At 46.2% G+C, this 19,444-nt stretch overlaps 1 protein-coding gene across 1 annotated transcript in view; it reads right to left on the minus strand.

The window, feature by feature from the left end:
* The window catches only part of ZCCHC4 (zinc finger CCHC-type containing 4), a 374,799-nt gene that overhangs the window by 125,274 nt on the left and 230,081 nt on the right, over positions 1–19,444 (minus strand). The window contains exon 8 of the mRNA XM_078678377.1: positions 9,755–9,852. Within this exon, the coding sequence (XP_078534503.1) occupies positions 9,755–9,852 (98 nt within the window). The remainder of the gene's footprint in view (positions 1–9,754; positions 9,853–19,444) is intronic.

Below are 19,444 nucleotides of genomic sequence, written 5' to 3' on the forward strand. Positions count from 1 at the left end.
CAAGGGCTAAATAATACCGAAGCGCGGGAGGCCGCGCTTCGTTTTCTTTTTTTTCGCTGCAGGATCTGCGGATCCTCCGCGACTTTTGCCGATTTTCGTTTTAATGCTTGTGGGACCCCCTGAGCAGGCCTAGGGGGTCCCACAGCCATCTTGTTACCGAGGCACAAGATGGCTGCCAACCCTTCCTGGTTTGGAATGTTGACAGCCAATTAGAATACAGCTCGTGGTCAGGAGGGTCCGCGGATCCTTTGTGCCTCTAAATATCGAAACTTTTGTTTTTTTATTTTCTCAGCAACTACTGAACTGATTTACACCATTTAAGTAAAAGAGTTCTTTCTGAGACAAGGGCTACCTTTATGCCAAATTTGGTGTAATTCCGTTCAGCAGTTCGGGCTGTAGCCCTGTCTAAAGTTTCCTATGGGAATTAACATGGAGAAAACACGTTTTGGGACCCCCTTTTTCTTCGGCCCCCGCTTGCCGAATCACCCCGAAACTTTCAAGATAGGAGCTGATTGGAGCGGGCCATAAGTTTGGATAAATTTGCGAAGATCCATCAACCGGCGCCAAAGTTATTGGGAAAAGAAAAAATGCTTTTTGAATAGAAACAAGGTCCTAACTATAACTACCTACTGGCGGCCGCCAGTAGGTAATATATACACAAACATTTGTACTTACCTTAAGTACTTTACAACTGTTTTAAATGTGTGGTAAAGGCATAAGCATGCTAAAAAAGCTTCATAAAGGCCTCTGCGTGCGTTGTGAAGGCTGTTTCTCCCTGAATCGGGTCTGTTATGTCAGTGTCAGTCTTTATCATTGTCATTTCACTAAGAGCTTTTAACTCGTCCATTTTTTGGAGTGGAACCTTAAATATATATAGTGAATAATTTATCCCAAAAAATGTACTTTTTCACTCACAGAAATACTTTCTGAATGGATGCAAATGCACTACTTTTTATGGAATTCATCATCTTGGCAGTAGTAGACTTGGAAAGCTTTGCCAGTGTCAGGTTTCAAGGCATGCTACTGGCAATCAAACATACAAAATGTGAGGGCATTAATGCTTGCAAATAATCGAATAACCAGTGGCAATTGCTTTGGGTAGCATTTCTACCCATTGTCTTTCACCCACTGTACCACTCTAGACAGAGGCCCATCTAATGTAAATCAGTATTAGCCTGTTCTCAAACCAAACCCCAAACCTTGGTCATCTCACCCTTTCACCCTGCAGCCCACTGCTTTTTTAATTGATACATTTGAGATCCAGACCCCTCGAATCTCACTGACTAAACTATGCCCTGCATAGGCGAACGCTCCAATGCAGAAAAGGAATAGAAAATAGGGGACTATTTTAACAAGTTGAAACTATGGTACAGTGCGTGTCATTCCAAGGTAACAATTTCAAACATTTTTGCCACAAGCAAAGACCTGAACAAATGCTCTAAAATTCGCTCCACCTTCAAAAATGTAACTTAGTCTTAAGTAAACTGAATAAAAGCTGGTTCTACAACAATCTTTGCTTTTCGACATCCACCTTCTCTTTTGAGCTGGTAAAAACGTGTTTGGATTTGCATCTTGTGAAGAACTGGAGGGCAGAGGGCAGACACAGAATGTCCCGGGTCCGAATCGGTCTGAGGCAGTGCTGGAAAAAAGGGGCTATCCAGTCATGGGATTTACTGCGGCCACAGCTGGGTCCACAAGGGCCAGCCATGATCTGGGCCCGACCACTGTAAAAAGTGCTGTATTTGTCATGGTGCAATTTACCAACAACAGACACATGCAGTAGCAACCACATTTTGTGTGCTGTGGGTTCACAGCAACAAGCTACCGCCCGTGAGTGAGGCCGGTTATTTTCAGATTCAGTCAGGTCAAAAACAAATGCCTAATTTAAAGAGCCATAAGCACTCCTTTTGTTTGAGTCTACTCCTGGCTATGACCTTGCTGGAGCCTAACACCTGTATGGCACTTTCATCGGATGAAACGAAGACAGTCAACGTTATGGTCACTTTAGTAATGCTTAAGAGATGAACTATGACTTGGTGTCAGGTCTCTTGCTATTCCAAGCACAGCACTAAAGAGACACGCAGAAACCAAGGCTGTGAGATGTACCTGTGTATTTAAGTTATTGTACTAATATCCATATATGTAGCCCTTATAATAAGTGTTTATGAATACCCAACGGAATCCTTTCTAGCAAAAGAATAACGAAACATTGAGAAAGAAACATCAAGGTTGTAAACATATGCCGTACTGTTTGCACGCGTCTCCGTGGCATCGGCTCATATCTCATTAGGCTCACTGAGCTACAATACAACAAATTATAACTCGTGAACTGCAGATTAGCACAAGAATCTATGCAACAAAACAGTAAGCCACGGCGCTACCTACATGCAATATAAATGTAGGGCCTGCATGCTGTGCTTTTCAGCAGGTACAAGAACCCTCTGGCGTCTAGGACTAGTGTGCACACAGATCTCTCCAGTAGAGTTATTTTACTGATATTATACCCTGGAACTTTCTGGGTACGTAAAGCTCTCAGCAGCAGGTGCCTTAACCCTGCAAGACATTCTAAAACGCAGCCGGTCTGTGATCAACTAAGTAATCTAGATCAGATTTACTATCACATTTGTCCTTGTTGCCAATGTCCTTGTGAATAGACTTTTTTAAATAAGTGCCTAAGCTGACTGTCACACTACGCTCCACATGACTCCACCCCTTTTTGCTGCTACACCTTTACCCCCAAGTTAAGGGATGTCGGGGTATTTTTTGCCATTTACAGCACTGGTTTCACGTAGTAAAGTGGTATTAGGCTTGATCTGGGCCAAAAAAGGGCGCTGAACCCTGCCTTTTCCCCAACAACTTTCTCAAGAAAAGAAACTTTTCTTTCAGCCAGGTGACAATTTTTAACCCACTATCCCTCTACGGCTCTGCTGTCTTGCACAGAGCACTGGAATACATAAGTCCCAATGTATTATGTCCTAGTTTCAGTTTATATAGACAAATCTAGGACAGGGGTTGAAATAATTTCTATGTACTCTTCCAGGAGTGGCTACACACTACACACACTTAGCAGTTGGAAGCCAATTAAAAGCTTACTCTACCGTTTAAAACAGTCCCATTTATTCCGGGCTCTCTAAAGTGCAGAAGATCAGGTAGGGTATTTGCTACTGCATCCCAGGAGATGGATAATTTCATGAATTGCCACTACTGAAAGATGAACTGGCCCCCTAACCTTGGCTACAGGTCCTCATGTCAGTGTAAAAAACAAACTAATGTTTTATTTTGCAAATACAAGGCTTTATGTCTAACAAAAAAGTCATGATGGTAAATGCAACACCTTAGCACTGCAGACAAGGGAGCTGGAGGTAAATATAGTTTTATTGTTCAATTACTTAAAATCGTTACAATGTACTATCATTATAAAAAAGAACCAAGTTAAAATCCTGTGAATGTTATTACAAGCTGGTAGAACATAAAACCTTAAAATTAGTATCATCACTGACTGCAAAGTGCAAATGCATTAGACTTAAAAGAACATTTTGTCAAAGTCTCTCTTGCTTGTTAGCTAAATGGTTTCTTTCTGTGCCTCTATATTCTGCATCAAGGCGGCTCGGATTAATTCTATAAATTTCCCCAGCCGCGCTGCTGTTTGAGCTGTTTTAGCAAAGAAACACAAATCAGAGACTTCACTGCATCGTACAAGGCAATGGGCTCTGCAGATTGAAAGAACTAGTCGGTGCCTCTCACTGGCTAACTTAGGGCAACAGCACAGCAGATGGAGCCAAGATTCATAATGGTAATTACAAAGTCGACATGTGACTAGATTGTCCTGCCTGGCCCAGGCTTGGTGAAAGTCCAGAATGGGCAGTGCCAGAAGTCTCATGTACGTAATTTTTTTCCGGGACTGACAGTGCTTGCTCGAAATAAGGCTGTGGTTTACCCACTATATATGAGGTGTCCAGTGCTAGGAGATTGGATTGATGGTGTAAGCTGACCAGATCTCTTTCATATGATATTTTCTTGGCTTGTCTATTCAGTGACCTTTTCAATGCGGCAACTGGGATGTTTGAACTGTGCAAATTTTGCACATCTATTTCCAACAATTTTGTGGCTGCTGTCAACTGCACCTGCCATGGGGATCCGCCTTCTTCAAAAATTGTTTTAATTTGCGTTTTTGAGGATGTTACTGGAGCTAATGTAATATTTTACTGTGTCCCCTAAGCAGGTAATGTCGGGATGGTTAAGTCCCAGCTCCAACCTTACTCTAGCTTTCCTGGCCTGTCGCGGGATGCCTAACACCTTCTTGTATGCAGAGATTTGGTGGCTCTTAAGGAATTTAGTATAAGCACCAGGAAAGACTAGGTGGCCGTAATTGAGGGAGGGCACTACTTTTGCTTTTAAGACTTTCAAAATAGGTTCTACAGTTGGGCTGTGTAGTCTTTGATTGAGATTTCTCAGGCTACAGATAATGCTGGACCCCTTACTTCTCAAATATTTCAAATGGGCTGAGGGATTGACCCTTTCCGATATCCTGAGACCCAAATAATTATAGCTTTTGCAAGTTCTGATTTGCAACTCTCCTAGGCGCCATAGAGCTGTCTTCTTTCGATGGTACTTCCCAAAGATTATTATCCTGGTCTTCTCCTGATTCACCATGAGGTTGTTCTTTTGATTAAATCTAGGCAGCGCTTCTAAGGCTTTCTGTAGACCTGTCCTAGTGTGATCCATAATAACAATGTCATCAGCATATTGGAGGAATTGGACCCTCACATTCCCCAGCCTTGGTGTTAGTAGATTTGCCCCCTCCAGGACTTTCCCCAGATCGGCTGTGTAGATATTAAAGAGTAAAGGGGCCAGAACGCACCCATGTTTAAGGCCATTGTTGGTTAGAACTTTATTTGTTACGGACGTTTGGCTGATTTTGATGCGTACCCAGGTCTCCTCTTGCAGGGCAATTATTGCCTTTAAAAGCTTTTGTGGTATGCCCCAGTTGCTAAGTTTTTCCCATAGCTTTCCGCGGTCAACTCGGTCGAAAGCTGCGCTGTAATCCACAAAACAGCAAAACAACGGTAGTTGTGATGTCTGGGTCGCACATAATAACAAGTGTCCCAGTACTAGAATATTGTCTATGCTGGAACTCTGAGGCCTAAAACCAGACTGGAAGAAAGGAAGGATGTTATGATCTTTTGCCCAGGTTTCTAGTTCCTTCAACAGTAATCTGGCATATGCTTTTGCTTCTATATCTAATAGAGCGCCCAGTCGATAATTTTCAGGTTTCGTGCGGTCCCCTTTTTTATGAATCGGAACGAGTATTGAGCCTTTCCACGAGGCTGGAACTGTAGAAGTGGCAAACGCGTGCTTAAAAGGTGGTGTTAACTGATCCGCCCAAAATACGTGGGAGGCTTTAAGCACTGCTGCTGGGACTCCATTAGGACCAGGGGCCCCATCTGACCTCATTTTTTTAATCAGATTGGTAATCTCGACCTTGGTAATAACTGGCATTTTGTCCTTATTATGAGGTTCTGGGGTACTTTGTTGTACTTGGATTTCAGTCGTATTCTGCTGTGTCGTATACAGCTGCTTTGCGTGTTTGACCCACTCGGCGGCTCCCACCCCGTTTTCCTTGCTTTGGCCAATGTGGCTCTGTTGTTTGATGTATCTCCAGAGTTGGATATGACCCTTTTCCCTAAGAAGATTATGCATTTTCAGCCACTCTGCCTCAATTTTCTTAGATCGTAATTCCCATATTTTCTTCCTGTGTTCCCTACGAAGCACTTTTATTTCCGATATGTGGGAATTTGTGGCGCCTGTTCTTCTTGCCTTCAAGGCCTTTGAGAGGTTTCATTTGGTCTGCGCTGGGGGCCCTTGGTTTTAATTGTGATGGCTGGCTTTGTGGATAGGAGTCCTGTGCTTTAGGGCTCCCAGTATCTCGCCCGCGAACATTTTTTAATTCATCAAGGAGTCCTTTCCAGAGCTCCAATGGGGATGCAATACTCTGTCTATTATTATTATTATTATTATTATTATTATTTGAAGCTTGTAAAGCGCACGGCTACCCCCGACGGGGGTGTCCCGGCGCTGCAGACAACCGACACCAGAGGGATTCAGTGAGAGCTTTTTATTAGACTTGACTTTTTATTAGACTTGACTCTTTGTATCTGATCCACTCCAAGAACTTTGGGCCTATATTTGTGGTCCATTTTATTCTTCTCAAAACTTCGTGGTGCTCTTCTCCAGTTGAAGCTCCCAATATTTCCAATTTTTTTGCAGTTTTCCCATTTAGCTCAAGGGATACCCTCAGAGGTCTATGGTCACTCTTGTCCCTATTTCCCACTTCAAAGTTGTTTTGTTATGTTATGTTATGTTAATATCATTTATTTTGCGCACAGATGCTCCAGCTAAGGAGCGTCCTGGCGCAGGAAAAAGGTGAACACAACACAACGCTAAAAGGGACAGAAAAGTGAATATAAGGTGAATTAAAACAGATAAGTTTTCACGGCCCTACGGAATGCTAATAGATCCTCTAGCAGGCGGATTTCCAAAGGGAGAGAGTTCCAGAGAGCCGCAGCTCTCACACGAAAAGAACGACCGCCCATCCGGCTAAGCCTGAAACGCGGGACAACCGCAAGGAATTGCCCAAGAGATCTGAGGGAGCGAGTCGGGACATAGGCGGATACCAGATTCTTGAGAATCTCAGGTGCCGACCCTTTTAAGATTTTGAAAGCAATGCTAAGGGCCTTAAAATGAATTCGACTTTTGATCGGTAACCAATGTAGGGACCGCAGAATATTGGAAGTGGGACAGTACCTTGGCAGACCCACCACTGCTCTCGCAGCCGCGTTCTGTACGCGCTGTAAGCGAACGATCTCAGATTGGTTTACTCCCAGCAGGAGTGAGCTGGCATAGTCCAGCCGGGAGATAATCGTCGCTTGAATGACCAACTGTCTTGTCGGAGCATCAAAAAAATTTGAGCACCGGCCTTAGCCCACGCAGGACACCAAAACAGCATGCCGCCACTCTCTTGGTATGGGTAGTGAAGCAGAGGGTGTGATCTAACCACACTCCCAGGTTTCTAAGTTCCATCACTGGTGTAGGGGCCGGCCCTAACTCAAGAGGCCACCAGCTGTCCCCCCAGCGATCCGCTCCCCTCCCAACAATCATCACCTCAGTTTTCTTCGCGTTCAGCTGGAGACAGTTGTTATTCATCCAGCTGGCCACCTCTCTCAGCCCGTTTCGGAACCTGGGGGCATCCTGTTCGACATCCCCGCTGATCGTAACCGCTAGCTGCGTGTCGTCGGCGTAAGAGACCATGGTTAGGCCCCACTGCCTGGCGACATCAGCTAGCGGCCGCACGTACAGGTTGAAAAGCGTGGGACTCAGCGAGGAGCCCTGAGGAACCCCCAGGTCCAACTGATGGTATTTGGACTGAAAAGGAGGGGTGGCAACGCAGAAGGAGCGATCGCTCAGAAAGGAACGGAACCACTGCAGAGCAGAGCCACAGATGCCAATGTCCTCCAGGCGGTGCAGAAGGATGCGGTGGGACACCGTGTCAAAGGCAGCGCTAAGGTCTAGTAGAATAAGCGCTGCCGTTTGACCTGCATCCAACACAATCCGCAGATGTTCTACCATTGCCAGAAGGGCAGTCTCCGTGCTGTGACCAGCACGGAACCCATTCTGCGTGGGATCGAGGACATTGGCCCGGGCCGTATGCTCGGAGAGGGCCAGGTTGACGTGAGCCTCCATGACTTTGGCCGGCCAGGGAAGCAATGAAATGGGGCGGTAGTTTTCCGGTTTTAAAGGATCCAATGATGGTTTTTTCAGGACTGGAGAAACCACCGCCTGCTTCCACTTGGCAGGAACTGTACCTGAGGTCAAGGAAAGGTTAATCAGCGAACACACTACAGTGCGCCCCTGAAAAGAAGGATCTCTAAAGAGGGCAGGTCTGAGCGGGTCCGCAGGAGAACCGGACTTGACTCGCTGTGCCCACTTGACAAACCCATCCCAGGAAAGAGTAGGGAGAGAGTGTAATACCGGGCAACTACGAGGACCGTTCAGAAAAATGGAAGGCAGCGTCGTACTGGGGAACCGACTGATAGATGGTCTTGACTTTCTCCAAAAAGAAAGCGGCTAGAGTCTCACAGTGGGAGGTAGAACCGTCCACTTGCAGATTAGCTCTCTTAGCCAACAGATTTTAAGGGTTTTGAAGATAGTCTTAGATGGATTGAGGCTGTTGCGGAATTCCGTCGCGTAGAACGCCGCACGGGTTCTACAAATGGCTCGATGGTAGAGCTTGACGGAAGCCAAGTACGCGTTTTTTTTTACGACGTCATACGTCTTCCGCCACTCCCTTTCTGCCCGTCTACATGAACCCTTCAGAGCGCGGAGGGCACTGTCATACCAAGGACTCGACTGCCTGGAGCTGGATTTACTAGAGATGATGGGCACCAATACGTCGAGCGCCTTGGTAATCCAGCTGCAGAACTGGTCGTAGCCCGAGGTGGCGTTAAGCAGAGGGCCTAATGGCTCTTCAGCCAAGATGTAATGTAGGTCCTCTAGCCTAAGCTTATTCCAGTGACGCCGAGGGATCCACTTAGGAGATGGAATAGTAGGGGTTTCGGGGAGAGATAGCCAGACGGACACCAAAAAATGATCGGTCCAGCCCACTGGAGAAATAGCCAGGACTTGGACATCCGTTAGGTTAGTAAAAAACGGGTCCAAAATGTGACCAGCCACATGTGTGGATTGAGTAACAAGTTGGGTCAGCTGAAGGGCCTCCAAATCTGTTGAAGTAGGTTAGCAGGTTATCCGAAATAAAGATGTAATCAATTACTGACTTGTCCCTGAAGGTGGGAAGAGGATGCCAGAGAGGATCCACAGCTTTTTTGATGGTGTGGGCGGAAACCATATTTTGCGTAAAAAGGAGCCACTGCAGAGGAGCCGATTCTAAGTTATTTGTAGGTTCCCCTGTTGCGTGACCCAATTCCCCGGTGTTCATGTTCCCAACGATAATTGGAAAATGTGAAGCATATTTATTTATGAGGTGGTCCATTTCTCTTGTCAATGTTTTTAATACTAGCTTTTTTTGCTGAGTGGCGGGGTTGACATAGCAGTTGATTAATAAAAGGCGAATTGAGATGTTATTATTTTTGATACCTCCGATCAGTAGTGCTTGCAAATTGGAAATGTGTTTTATTACTGATGTTACCTCTATTTTATGAGCATGATTAATGAAAATTGAGAGCCCACCAGATTTTCTACCAAAGATGTTACGTTTTGTAGCTGCAGCGTGAAATTCAAAAAAACCTGGGATAATTAGGGGTTCAGCGGCCCATGTCTCTTATAGGCAAAGAATGTCATTTGCTTGAAGATACGTAAGTGCTGCGTCACAGGTAAGCAATCTTTTTAGCCCTGCGACATTCCAGGATATGATGGACAAGTGTGTAACATTTCCCGGTGTTTTATTCATATTCAAGTGACAAGCAGCATTTGGGAGCTGGAGGTAAACAGATGAAAATAATAGTCCAAACCAAGTTAACTTGAAAATTGTCAGGATAAACAGCAGACACCAGGAGACTAAGCTAGCCTGCTGTTCTTTATCTGTCAGCCCTGTCGGTGTTAGTATTTCAGGTCTAATGTTCCTGAATGCAAATATAACTTTCATAATGCGTGCCAACCACCTTTAACATTTAGAGATAACATGTCGAATTTAAAGGGATGGTGTCCCGGTTAAAACACTGTGTATCTAACAGATGTTTACCTGATAGTCCAGCATAGAGAAGCTGGGGAATACACTGAGGATCCGTGACTCAAAGAAGTATGGGAAGATCCAGAAAATGGGCAACTCCTTGGAAATACCTAATGGAAGAAATCAGAAAGAAAATGAGGACGATGAAACTGAAATTTGCCGAGTAGTTCTACGTGAAATGTGGGTTTAAATATATGACTGACTCCCAAAGCACTAAAAAGCGAGATTTTTTTTCTAAAGGTCATTACATTCAGTTAATCACAATCCCTCTGTATGAATACCAAAGAATAATCTCACTTACCTATTGGCATTTTTAAGTGGGCAATTACCCCTGGCGTAATAAAAGAAATGTGTCCCTCAAACTCACTGGTTAGGAAATGAACTACTGCTGTAACTGGAGTTCATGGCCTTTATTTCACCTTACTCCACCTCGTCAAATTTTATTACACCTTAATTTAACAGTTTCTTACAGTTCACTGTGTTTGATCGTTGAAGGAACAGAACACGATACCCACATTGCTTTGGTAAGAGAAACACAGATGGTATAAGTACTCAAAGTACAGACTGGGGGTCGCTTGCGGCCCTCTTGACCTTTACATTCGTTCACCCCCTGGTGAACAGTAGCACGAGCTGCTGCTTATTTGCTGAGCACTAATATTTAGAAAAAAATAGACGAGCAAGCATTTATTTGCAGGTTAAATTAAGTACCTACTGTGGTGTCCTGCAGAACTTACTTAACTTTAGGTCACCTTCAAATAAATGCTTGCCCGTTTACTTAACATTTTTGTGGACCCCCTTACACTATCCATAACCCACCCAGGAACCCCTACCGTCACAGTGCGGCCCTCGGTCACACCACACACACCATAATTTGTGGCCCTTGGGTAAATGTTTACGAGTACCCATGGTGTAAGACATACTAAAATTGAAAGGCACTGCTGCCCACACCATTTCGAAGTACCCAGTAGTTGCCTAGGGCACCAGCATCAAGAAAACGTTCAGACTGACCTGTAAATGGCCCTCTGCTGTAAGAAAGAAGGTTATTTTCAGTGGCATTTCGTTTTCATTAGAAATGCAGTGAATTGCTCAGGGTCCGATCTTCGGTGTACAGCTCTTGGTAGAATTGTCTGAAGACTTCTAGTATACCTTTGTTCGTTGTTTGAGATTTGTTCGTTCGATCTGTTATTGCTGCTATCGTGTGCTGCCTCTGTTTTGCCTTGAGGTAGGATGCCAGCTGTTTGCCTGCTTTGTTTGCTGCGCATAGGTTGACTGATTTGAACTTTGTTAGCCAGGACCCTGCTCTCTCACTTAGGATCTTGTTCAGTTCATATTTCTTTTTTGTGAGTAGGGTGAGCGTGTTCTTGTCTGTTATGTTTGCGCAGTGGCCTCTCTCCAGTGCTGTTATCTCCTCCTCCAGCTCAGTGATTTTCTTGTTTCTGCTTCTGTTCTTCCTGGATTTGATATTTATTAGTTTCCCCCTCAGTGTTGCTTTAAGGGCGTCCCAGATGGTGTCTTTGCCTACCTCGCCATTGTCGTTGTGCTCGAGGTATTCTTTAATTGTGGCTTCGATTTCTTTAATGTTCTCGCTACTCTGGAGGATGTCGTCGTTGAGCCTCCATCTCCTCGTTGGGCTCTCGTTGTGTTTGCCACTGAGAGTGATACAGAAAAGGGGGTGGTGATAAACAGAGTGTCTGAATTAAGCAGACCACTCTTACCCAGTCCAAAGATCAGGGCTTGATCCATCACCGTTATTTATCTCACTGCCCCATCCCAGCTCAGAACCTGGCTATATGCAAATTAGTCTGTCCCTGGCCCAGTGCATCATGGGAACAGGGCAGACCAAACTACCAAGCCAATTCTTCACCAGAAAGGAGACAAGCTACCGGGGACCGGTTTCTGGCATTTCAGCCTCTTCGGCCCGGCTTGCTTGAATCCTGATGGAGCAGTGAGAAAGGGACTCATGTCTGAGTATACCCTGCCACACCTATAGTGGCCAAAAACGATACAGAAAAGGGGGTGGTGATGAACAGAGTGTCTGAATTAAGCAGACCACTCTTACCCAGTCCAAAGATCAGGGCTTGATCCATCACCGTTATTTATCTCACTGCCCCATCCCAGCTCAGAACCTGGCTATATGCAAATTAGTCTGTCCCTGGCCCAGTGCATCATGGGAACAGGGCAGACCAAACTACCAAGCCAATTCTTCACCAGAAAGGAGACAAGCTACCGGGGACCGGTTTCTGGCATTTCAGCCTCTTCGGCCCGGCTTGCTTGAATCCTGATGGAGCAGTGAGAAAGGGACTCATGTCTGAGTATACCCTGCCACACCTATAGTGGCCAAAAACGATACAGAAAAAGGGGGTGGTGATGAACAGAGTGTCTGAATTAAGCAGACCACTCTTACCCAGTCCAAAGATCAGGGCTTGATCCATCACCGTTATTTATCTCACTGCCCCATCCCAGCTCAGAACCTGGCTATATGCAAATTAGTCTGTCCCTGGCCCAGTGCATCATGGGAACAGGGCAGACCAAACTACCAAGCCAATTCTTCACCAGAAAGGAGACAAGCTACCGGGGACCGGTTTCTGGCATTTCAGCCTCTTCGGCCCGGCTTGCTTGAATCCTGATGGAGCAGTGAGAAAGGGACTCATGTCTGAGTATACCCTGCCACACCTATAGTGGCCAAAAACGATACAGAAAAGGGGGTGGTGATGAACAGAGTGTCTGAATTAAGCAGACCACTCTTACCCAGTCCAAAGATCAGGGCTTGATCCATCACCGTTATTTATCTCACTGCCCCATCCCAGCTCAGAACCTGGCTATATGCAAATTAGTCTGTCCCTGGCCCAGTGCATCATGGGAACAGGGCAGACCAAACTACCAAGCCAATTCTTCACCAGAAAGGAGACAAGCTACCGGGGACCGGTTTCTGGCATTTCAGCCTCTTCGGCCCGGCTTGCTTGAATCCTGATGGAGCAGTGAGAAAGGGACTCATGTCTGAGTATACCCTGCCACACCTATAGTGGCCAAAAACGATACAGAAAAGGGGGTGGTGATGAACAGAGTGTCTGAATTAAGCAGACCACTCTTACCCAGTCCAAAGATCAGGGCTTGATCCATCACCGTTATTTATCTCACTGCCCCATCCCAGCTCAGAACCTGGCTATATGCAAATTAGTCTGTCCCTGGCCCAGTGCATCATGGGAACAGGGCAGACCAAACTACCAAGCCAATTCTTCACCAGAAAGGAGACAAGCTACCGGGGACCGGTTTCTGGCATTTCAGCCTCTTCGGCCCGGCTTGCTTGAATCCTGATGGAGCAGTGAGAAAGGGACTCATGTCTGAGTATACCCTGCCACACCTATAGTGGCCAAAAACGATACAGAAAAGGGGGTGGTGATGAACAGAGTGTCTGAATTAAGCAGACCACTCTTACCCAGTCCAAAGATCAGGGCTTGATCCATCACCGTTATTTATCTCACTGCCCCATCCCAGCTCAGAACCTGGCTATATGCAAATTAGTCTGTCCCTGGCCCAGTGCATCATGGGAACAGGGCAGACCAAACTACCAAGCCAATTCTTCACCAGAAAGGAGACAAGCTACCGGGGACCGGTTTCTGGCATTTCAGCCTCTTCGGCCCGGCTTGCTTGAATCCTGATGGAGCAGTGAGAAAGGGACTCATGTCTGAGTATACCCTGCCACACCTATAGTGGCCAAAAACGATACAGAAAAGGGGGTGGTGATGAACAGAGTGTCTGAATTAAGCAGACCACTCTTACCCAGTCCAAAGATCAGGGCTTGATCCATCACCGTTATTTATCTCACTGCCCCATCCCAGCTCAGAACCTGGCTATATGCAAATTAGTCTGTCCCTGGCCCAGTGCATCATGGGAACAGGGCAGACCAAACTACCAAGCCAATTCTTCACCAGAAAGGAGACAAGCTACCGGGGACCGGTTTCTGGCATTTCAGCCTCTTCGGCCCGGCTTGCTTGAATACTGAGAGTGAGCGTTATGTGAGCGTGGTCTGAGATGGTTATCGGGGCTATCTCCGTCTGCTCTATAAGGTGCGTGTGGGTGTTGGACATCAATATGTAGTCAATCCTGCTGTAGGAGTTGTGAGGATGTGAGTAGAAGGTGTACTCACGTGCAGTTGGGTGTTGTAGCCTCCATGGGTCTGCTAGGTGTTGTTTGGTACACAGGTCTTTCAGGGTGTTGCTGCTGTTGCTGGAGGTGTGGCTCGATCTGATCGGGTGTCTGTCCGTTGCTTGGTCCATTGTTCTATTCATGTCCCCGGCCGTGATCAGGAGGTCCTCTTGGGGCAGGCTGGACAGTTTGCTGTTTACTGCTTGCCAGAACTGTTTCTCCTCGGAGTTGGGGCCGTATATGTTGGCCACGTGTATTCTGTCGCTCCCTCTTTGGACGCTCGTTATTAGCATGCGGCCGTCTTCGTCTGCGTCCGTAGATTGTGTTGTCAGGTTGGCCTTCTTGCTCAGGATTGTTATTACTCCTCTTTTCTTCCCTTTTGCTGGTGAGCAGTGTATTTCCCCTATCCATCTGGCCTTGAGTTGCCCTGCTTCCTCTTCTGAGAGCTTGGTCTCTTGCAGCATGTATATGTCTCCCTTTAGTTTGGCCAGGTGTTCCAGTATTTTCCTTCGTTTGACCGGGTGATTCAGTCCTTTAACGTTCATGGAAACTATCTTCAGGTCGGTAGACAGGACTGCCTTCGTTGGGTCTGTCATGGTGGTTTGGTGCTGTCGCTGCTGTTTTGCATTGTGCGGCCCCCCCCAGGGGTCTGCGTGGGAGTGCAAAGAGGGAAAAAGTAAAAGATGTATGTAGAAAAGGGAAATAATAAGAACATTTTGTCCATTACACCGATGGGTGCTGTAACATGCGCTGCTTTCTTGTCCACCTGCATCACTTCTCCCCCCTGTCCCCCCCACCTCCCCCCCTCTCCTCCTCCCCCCGTCAGTAGTACCTCGGGTGTGCGACAGCAAGGGTCCTCACACTTTCCCCCCCCCCCCCCGAGTCTTGATAAGTTCCTGGTGTTAGCCTGGCCCCCCAGGATCATGTGCTGGCTTATAAAACAAAGAGAGACAGAAAGAATGAAGAGAAGAAAAGGATATTGTTGTTGTTCCGTCTCTTCTTTCGTGGTTGCGGTGTCTCTACTGAGGTTGTTGCGTTTGCTCTTGTTGAGCGATTGTCTGAGGTAGATTTTGTTCGTTTGAGTTCACAGAGTCCTGGTGCTGGGACGCGCATGCATGCCGCACACCGAAGATCGGACCCTGAGCAAAGATGCAGGGCTAGGTCTGCTCAGTAACACCAATCTGCCAAAACTCAAGGAAGACGAGAGGGAATCGCTCGAAGCAGACATAACGGAAGAAGAGATCGGAACAGCCATAACCCAACTGAAACAGAACAAAGCACCAGGACCAGACAGATACTCCGCGGCATTCTACAAAACGTTCAGCGAACACATTAAAACGCTAATGGCACAAACGTACTCGACGTGCATCCAGAACGGGAAGATGACGGAGTCCATGTGCGAAGCCAACATCACCATAATCCCTAAGGAGGGGAAAGACCCACAATACCCCCAGAACTACAGACCAATATCGCTAATAAATGTCGACTGCAAAATCTACGCGAAGGTCTTAGCCAACAGACTAAACAGAATACTGCCGGAGATAATCCACACCTCACAAGTGGGCTACATTAAAAACAGACTATCGCAGGACAACACAAGGCTACTTTGCCATCTAATCAACCACACGGCAAATAGCAACGAACAAGCAGTCATGATAGCGCTGGACGCGGAGAAGGCCTTTGACAGAGTCTCATGGCCCTTCCTGAGAAACTGCATGGGACGTTTCGGACTGGGGGAAAAGTACACGGCAATGGTCATGTCCCTCTACAACAAACCGAAAGCAAAAATAGTGGTAAACGGCAGTGCATCTGAAACACTCACGCTGGGAAGAGGCACCAGACAAGGATGCCCCCTCTCACCCGGCCTCTTCCTACTTGCTCTAGAACCCCTGCTAGCCAGAATACGGGACAACTCAGACATAACAGGCGTCAAGATCAGGAAGAAGACTGTCAAACTAGCGGCGTACGCAGACGACATCCTAATAACAACAGCGAATCCCTCCACGTCAATAAAAGCGCTAATGGCCACCATAGGAGAGTACGCGGAAGCCTCAGGCTACAAACTCAATAAGGAGAAATCGGAGTGCAAGCCGATGAATGTCCACACCACGAGAGAGGTCCTAGGCGAATCTGGGCTGGCCTGGCAGACGAAACCACTGAAATATCTAGGACTCCACTTTGGAAGAGACCTTGCATCAACGCTACAACAAAACGAGGACCTGACACTGAAAAAAATAAAGGAAAGGCTGGAGCTATGGTCACCCAAATACATAAGTTGGTGGGGTCGAATTGAAACAATCAAAATGATGATAACACCGGCGATAAACTACACACTGACAATGCTACCACTCCTAATGACAGAGACATTCCACAAAAAACTAGATCAACTCTTAAACATCTTCCTATGGAAAAACAAAAAACCAAGGATAAGCCTACAGAAACTAAGACTGGCGAGAGACCTCGGAGGCCTCAACTTGGCGAACTTCAAAATATACCAAATGGCATGCCTAGCGAGACAGGGGATCGCCTGGATAGACAGCACACAAATGTACACACCAGTATGGCTAGAAGTCGAACAAGACATCCTGGGAGGGCTTAAGCCAATAGCCCTTCTAACAGCAAACCGGCACCCACTAAAGTCCAACGCCATACTGAAACACACGAGGGAGGCACTGTTGAAAGTAGACAAACGCATGGCGCAGAAGCTGAGAAGCACAGCATGGGAATCCATCTGGTTCAACACAAGGGTAACATATCATGGTACGATCCTGAACAACAACATATGGATCGAGAAAGGCATCAGCCTCCCCAACCAGACAGAAAGCAAGCAAGGACCGCTGACGTTTCAGAACCTACAGCAGCTACACGGCCTCCCACACCAAGAGCTCTACAACTTCCTCAAGATGAAGACAGCAATAACGAAAGCCAACCTACGCAGAGAGGAGCCAGGCAACATCAAGTACCTGCTGCTCCTCAACTCAACAGGTCACCAAACGGCAAAGATCTACAAGCTCCTGACCCCCTCCACGCTGGCGCAGAACAAGAAAGCCACCAACGCATGGGAGACACTCCTGGGCAGGCAAATGAATGGAATAGAGCGGGCAAAAATGTGGAGTTCAGCTACAACAAACAAAGTCACCCCACAACTAGCGCAAACGAAGTACTGGCTGCTCCACAAGGCCTACTGGACGCCATCCAAGCTTCACAAGGTCGGCATCGCAGACTCTGACAAATGCTGGAACTGCCAGAAAGAAGAGGGCACCCTCGAACACCTCATTTTCACCTGCGTGAAAGTCAGGAGGTTCTGGACACAGATCAACTCCTTCCTGAACGATATGCTCAAAACAGACCTAACAATCAGCTTCGTAAGCCTGGCGACAGAACATCTAACCGCGAACCTAAAAAGTAGAGAAGAGAGAGAACTCCTGGACCTACTCCTCACAGCAGCCCTTAAAATAATCCTAACGAACTGGAAAAACACAGCCAAAGCAAACTTTAAAACATGGATTAATTGGGTCACTTTCCTGAGAGGGGCAGACAACATCACAGGCAACTTCTCGAAAGAACACAACGCCAAACTACACATGTGGCGCCCACTCGATGACCACCTGAAGAAGCACCAGTAGGCCCCCCCCCCTTTTTCTCCTTTTCTTTCTTTCTCTCTTTCTTTTTTTTTTTTGTAATAAAGGGAAAACAAACAGCGCGCACTCTCGAACGGGCTGTGACGGAAAAAAAACGCTATTGTATGCACCACCCATATATATATATTTTTGTATGGTTCTTGTTCCTGTATGCCAATAAAAATTTCTCTTTTTAAATAAAAAAAAGAAGAAAAAAAAAAGAAATGCAGTGAATTTCCCATACCACTTACCGACTCGCAGGAAGAAACTCGAGGTAAAAGCAGACAAAGGTTCTCTTGTCATAACATGTTCGGATGGAATTACATTTTAAAATAAAATGTGGGATAATTCGTAGCTACAAATAAGCCACGAGTAGCCTTCATTGTTGCCTTCTGTCACAAAATCCACTCACTGACGGTGCTTAAACCCTTATTACAGTAATGCCAGCAGACAGGACTCCAGGGCACAGGAAACACTCGTTGATGCAGGACACTGCTCAAGAGAGACCCGAGGCCTTGGACGCCCCCTTCTATGGAGAGGACCAACATTGGTGCAACAATTTTCTATGAAGAACAAAAAAAAAAACATCTTGAACTCAAAGTGCAGCAGCCTCCAAAAGTCCAGAATATAGAGGAAGGCCTCCGCGTTCCAAGACAGATTAGTGATAAAGGTCCAGGGAAGAGGAATACATTGATATTGAAGTCTGATAGGGTTTTAAAAATTTATGCGAGGTACTCTTCAGTAGATAACGCCTGATAACACCTGCAGCTCCCTCAAGTGAGTGAAGATGTACGAACCATAGAGTGGCCTGTCTTCCATGTGACAAGTTGAACATCAAGTACTCAATGGGGGAAGGAGGAAGCGCTGCAAGCATGATCCAAACCACCTAAAGTCTCCAAAAAAGACAAAGCCCGAAAATATTTGATAACTTCGTACTGAAAAAAATGTTTTGCGTTTCTGTGGGCACCAGTTACTGCAAGGCGCAAAACAGCAGACTTCATCTGATTGCCAGAGCTGATTATATGTGGCAAGAAGAGCACTCTCACCCAAGGATAACCTGCCAAGCTTTCGTCTAGTGTCTAAAACAATGGATTCTATATTAGTGCCTTGTAGATTTCTTTATAAAATGTAGAACTTCAATATTCAGATGGACACATCTTCTCGCTAAGTCCTCACCTTATGAATTTGCCCCTAGCATCGGATTGGATCAAGAAACTTTTTCCTGAGCTCTCAGACACAACCCATGTGTCCATGAAGTCTTAGCCATGGACTCTGCCCACTTAAGATGTGACAAAACTGGTATAAATAAATCACCAACAGGCACGTGGGATTTACTTCCTGTCTTTATATGTCCAATTGACACAGGCCCACAGCTCTTCTTGGAACTTCACTGACTAAATTCCTGACAGGGAAGGATCTCCTAAAAGGGCTTCTCATAAGAAAAACAAAAAGTGCCAAAGGAAGGAGACGTCCTCTTCTTCTTTCAGGAAGTAGTCTTGCTATCATTCTCTGGTGATATGCTCGTTCTCACTGTCAGTACTCTGTTCAGAGGGCTGTGGGTTAAGCAGAAGACACTGGGCCCACCAAAAGGTTTGAAGTCTTTTAACATCTGATGTCCCAGGGCCCGACCTACAATGAATCCTGAGCAACTGGGTCCACTTCCCCCTCAGCACTTAACTCTGAGGGTTAGTGTGGTCCAAGCTGTCCAAATCTCCCTCGGGGGGTTGGGTAGATACATGTGGGTGAACACATGCTCACAATTCAAATTATATGCCCAGCACCAGCAATACATTATTGTCTAGCCAAATACTTTTACGAAAAAAGAATAGTATTTTAATATACTGTTAAAAAACAAAGCGTAATACCACATTCAAAAATAACTACACAATCCCCTCTGAGGTCCGGGCTCTAGTGTTTTGCAGGCGGTTACCTGTTG

Source organism: Lissotriton helveticus, chromosome 2_2 (genome assembly GCF_964261635.1).
Source record: "Lissotriton helveticus chromosome 2_2, aLisHel1.1, whole genome shotgun sequence".
Lineage (NCBI taxonomy): Eukaryota > Metazoa > Chordata > Amphibia > Caudata > Salamandridae > Lissotriton > Lissotriton helveticus.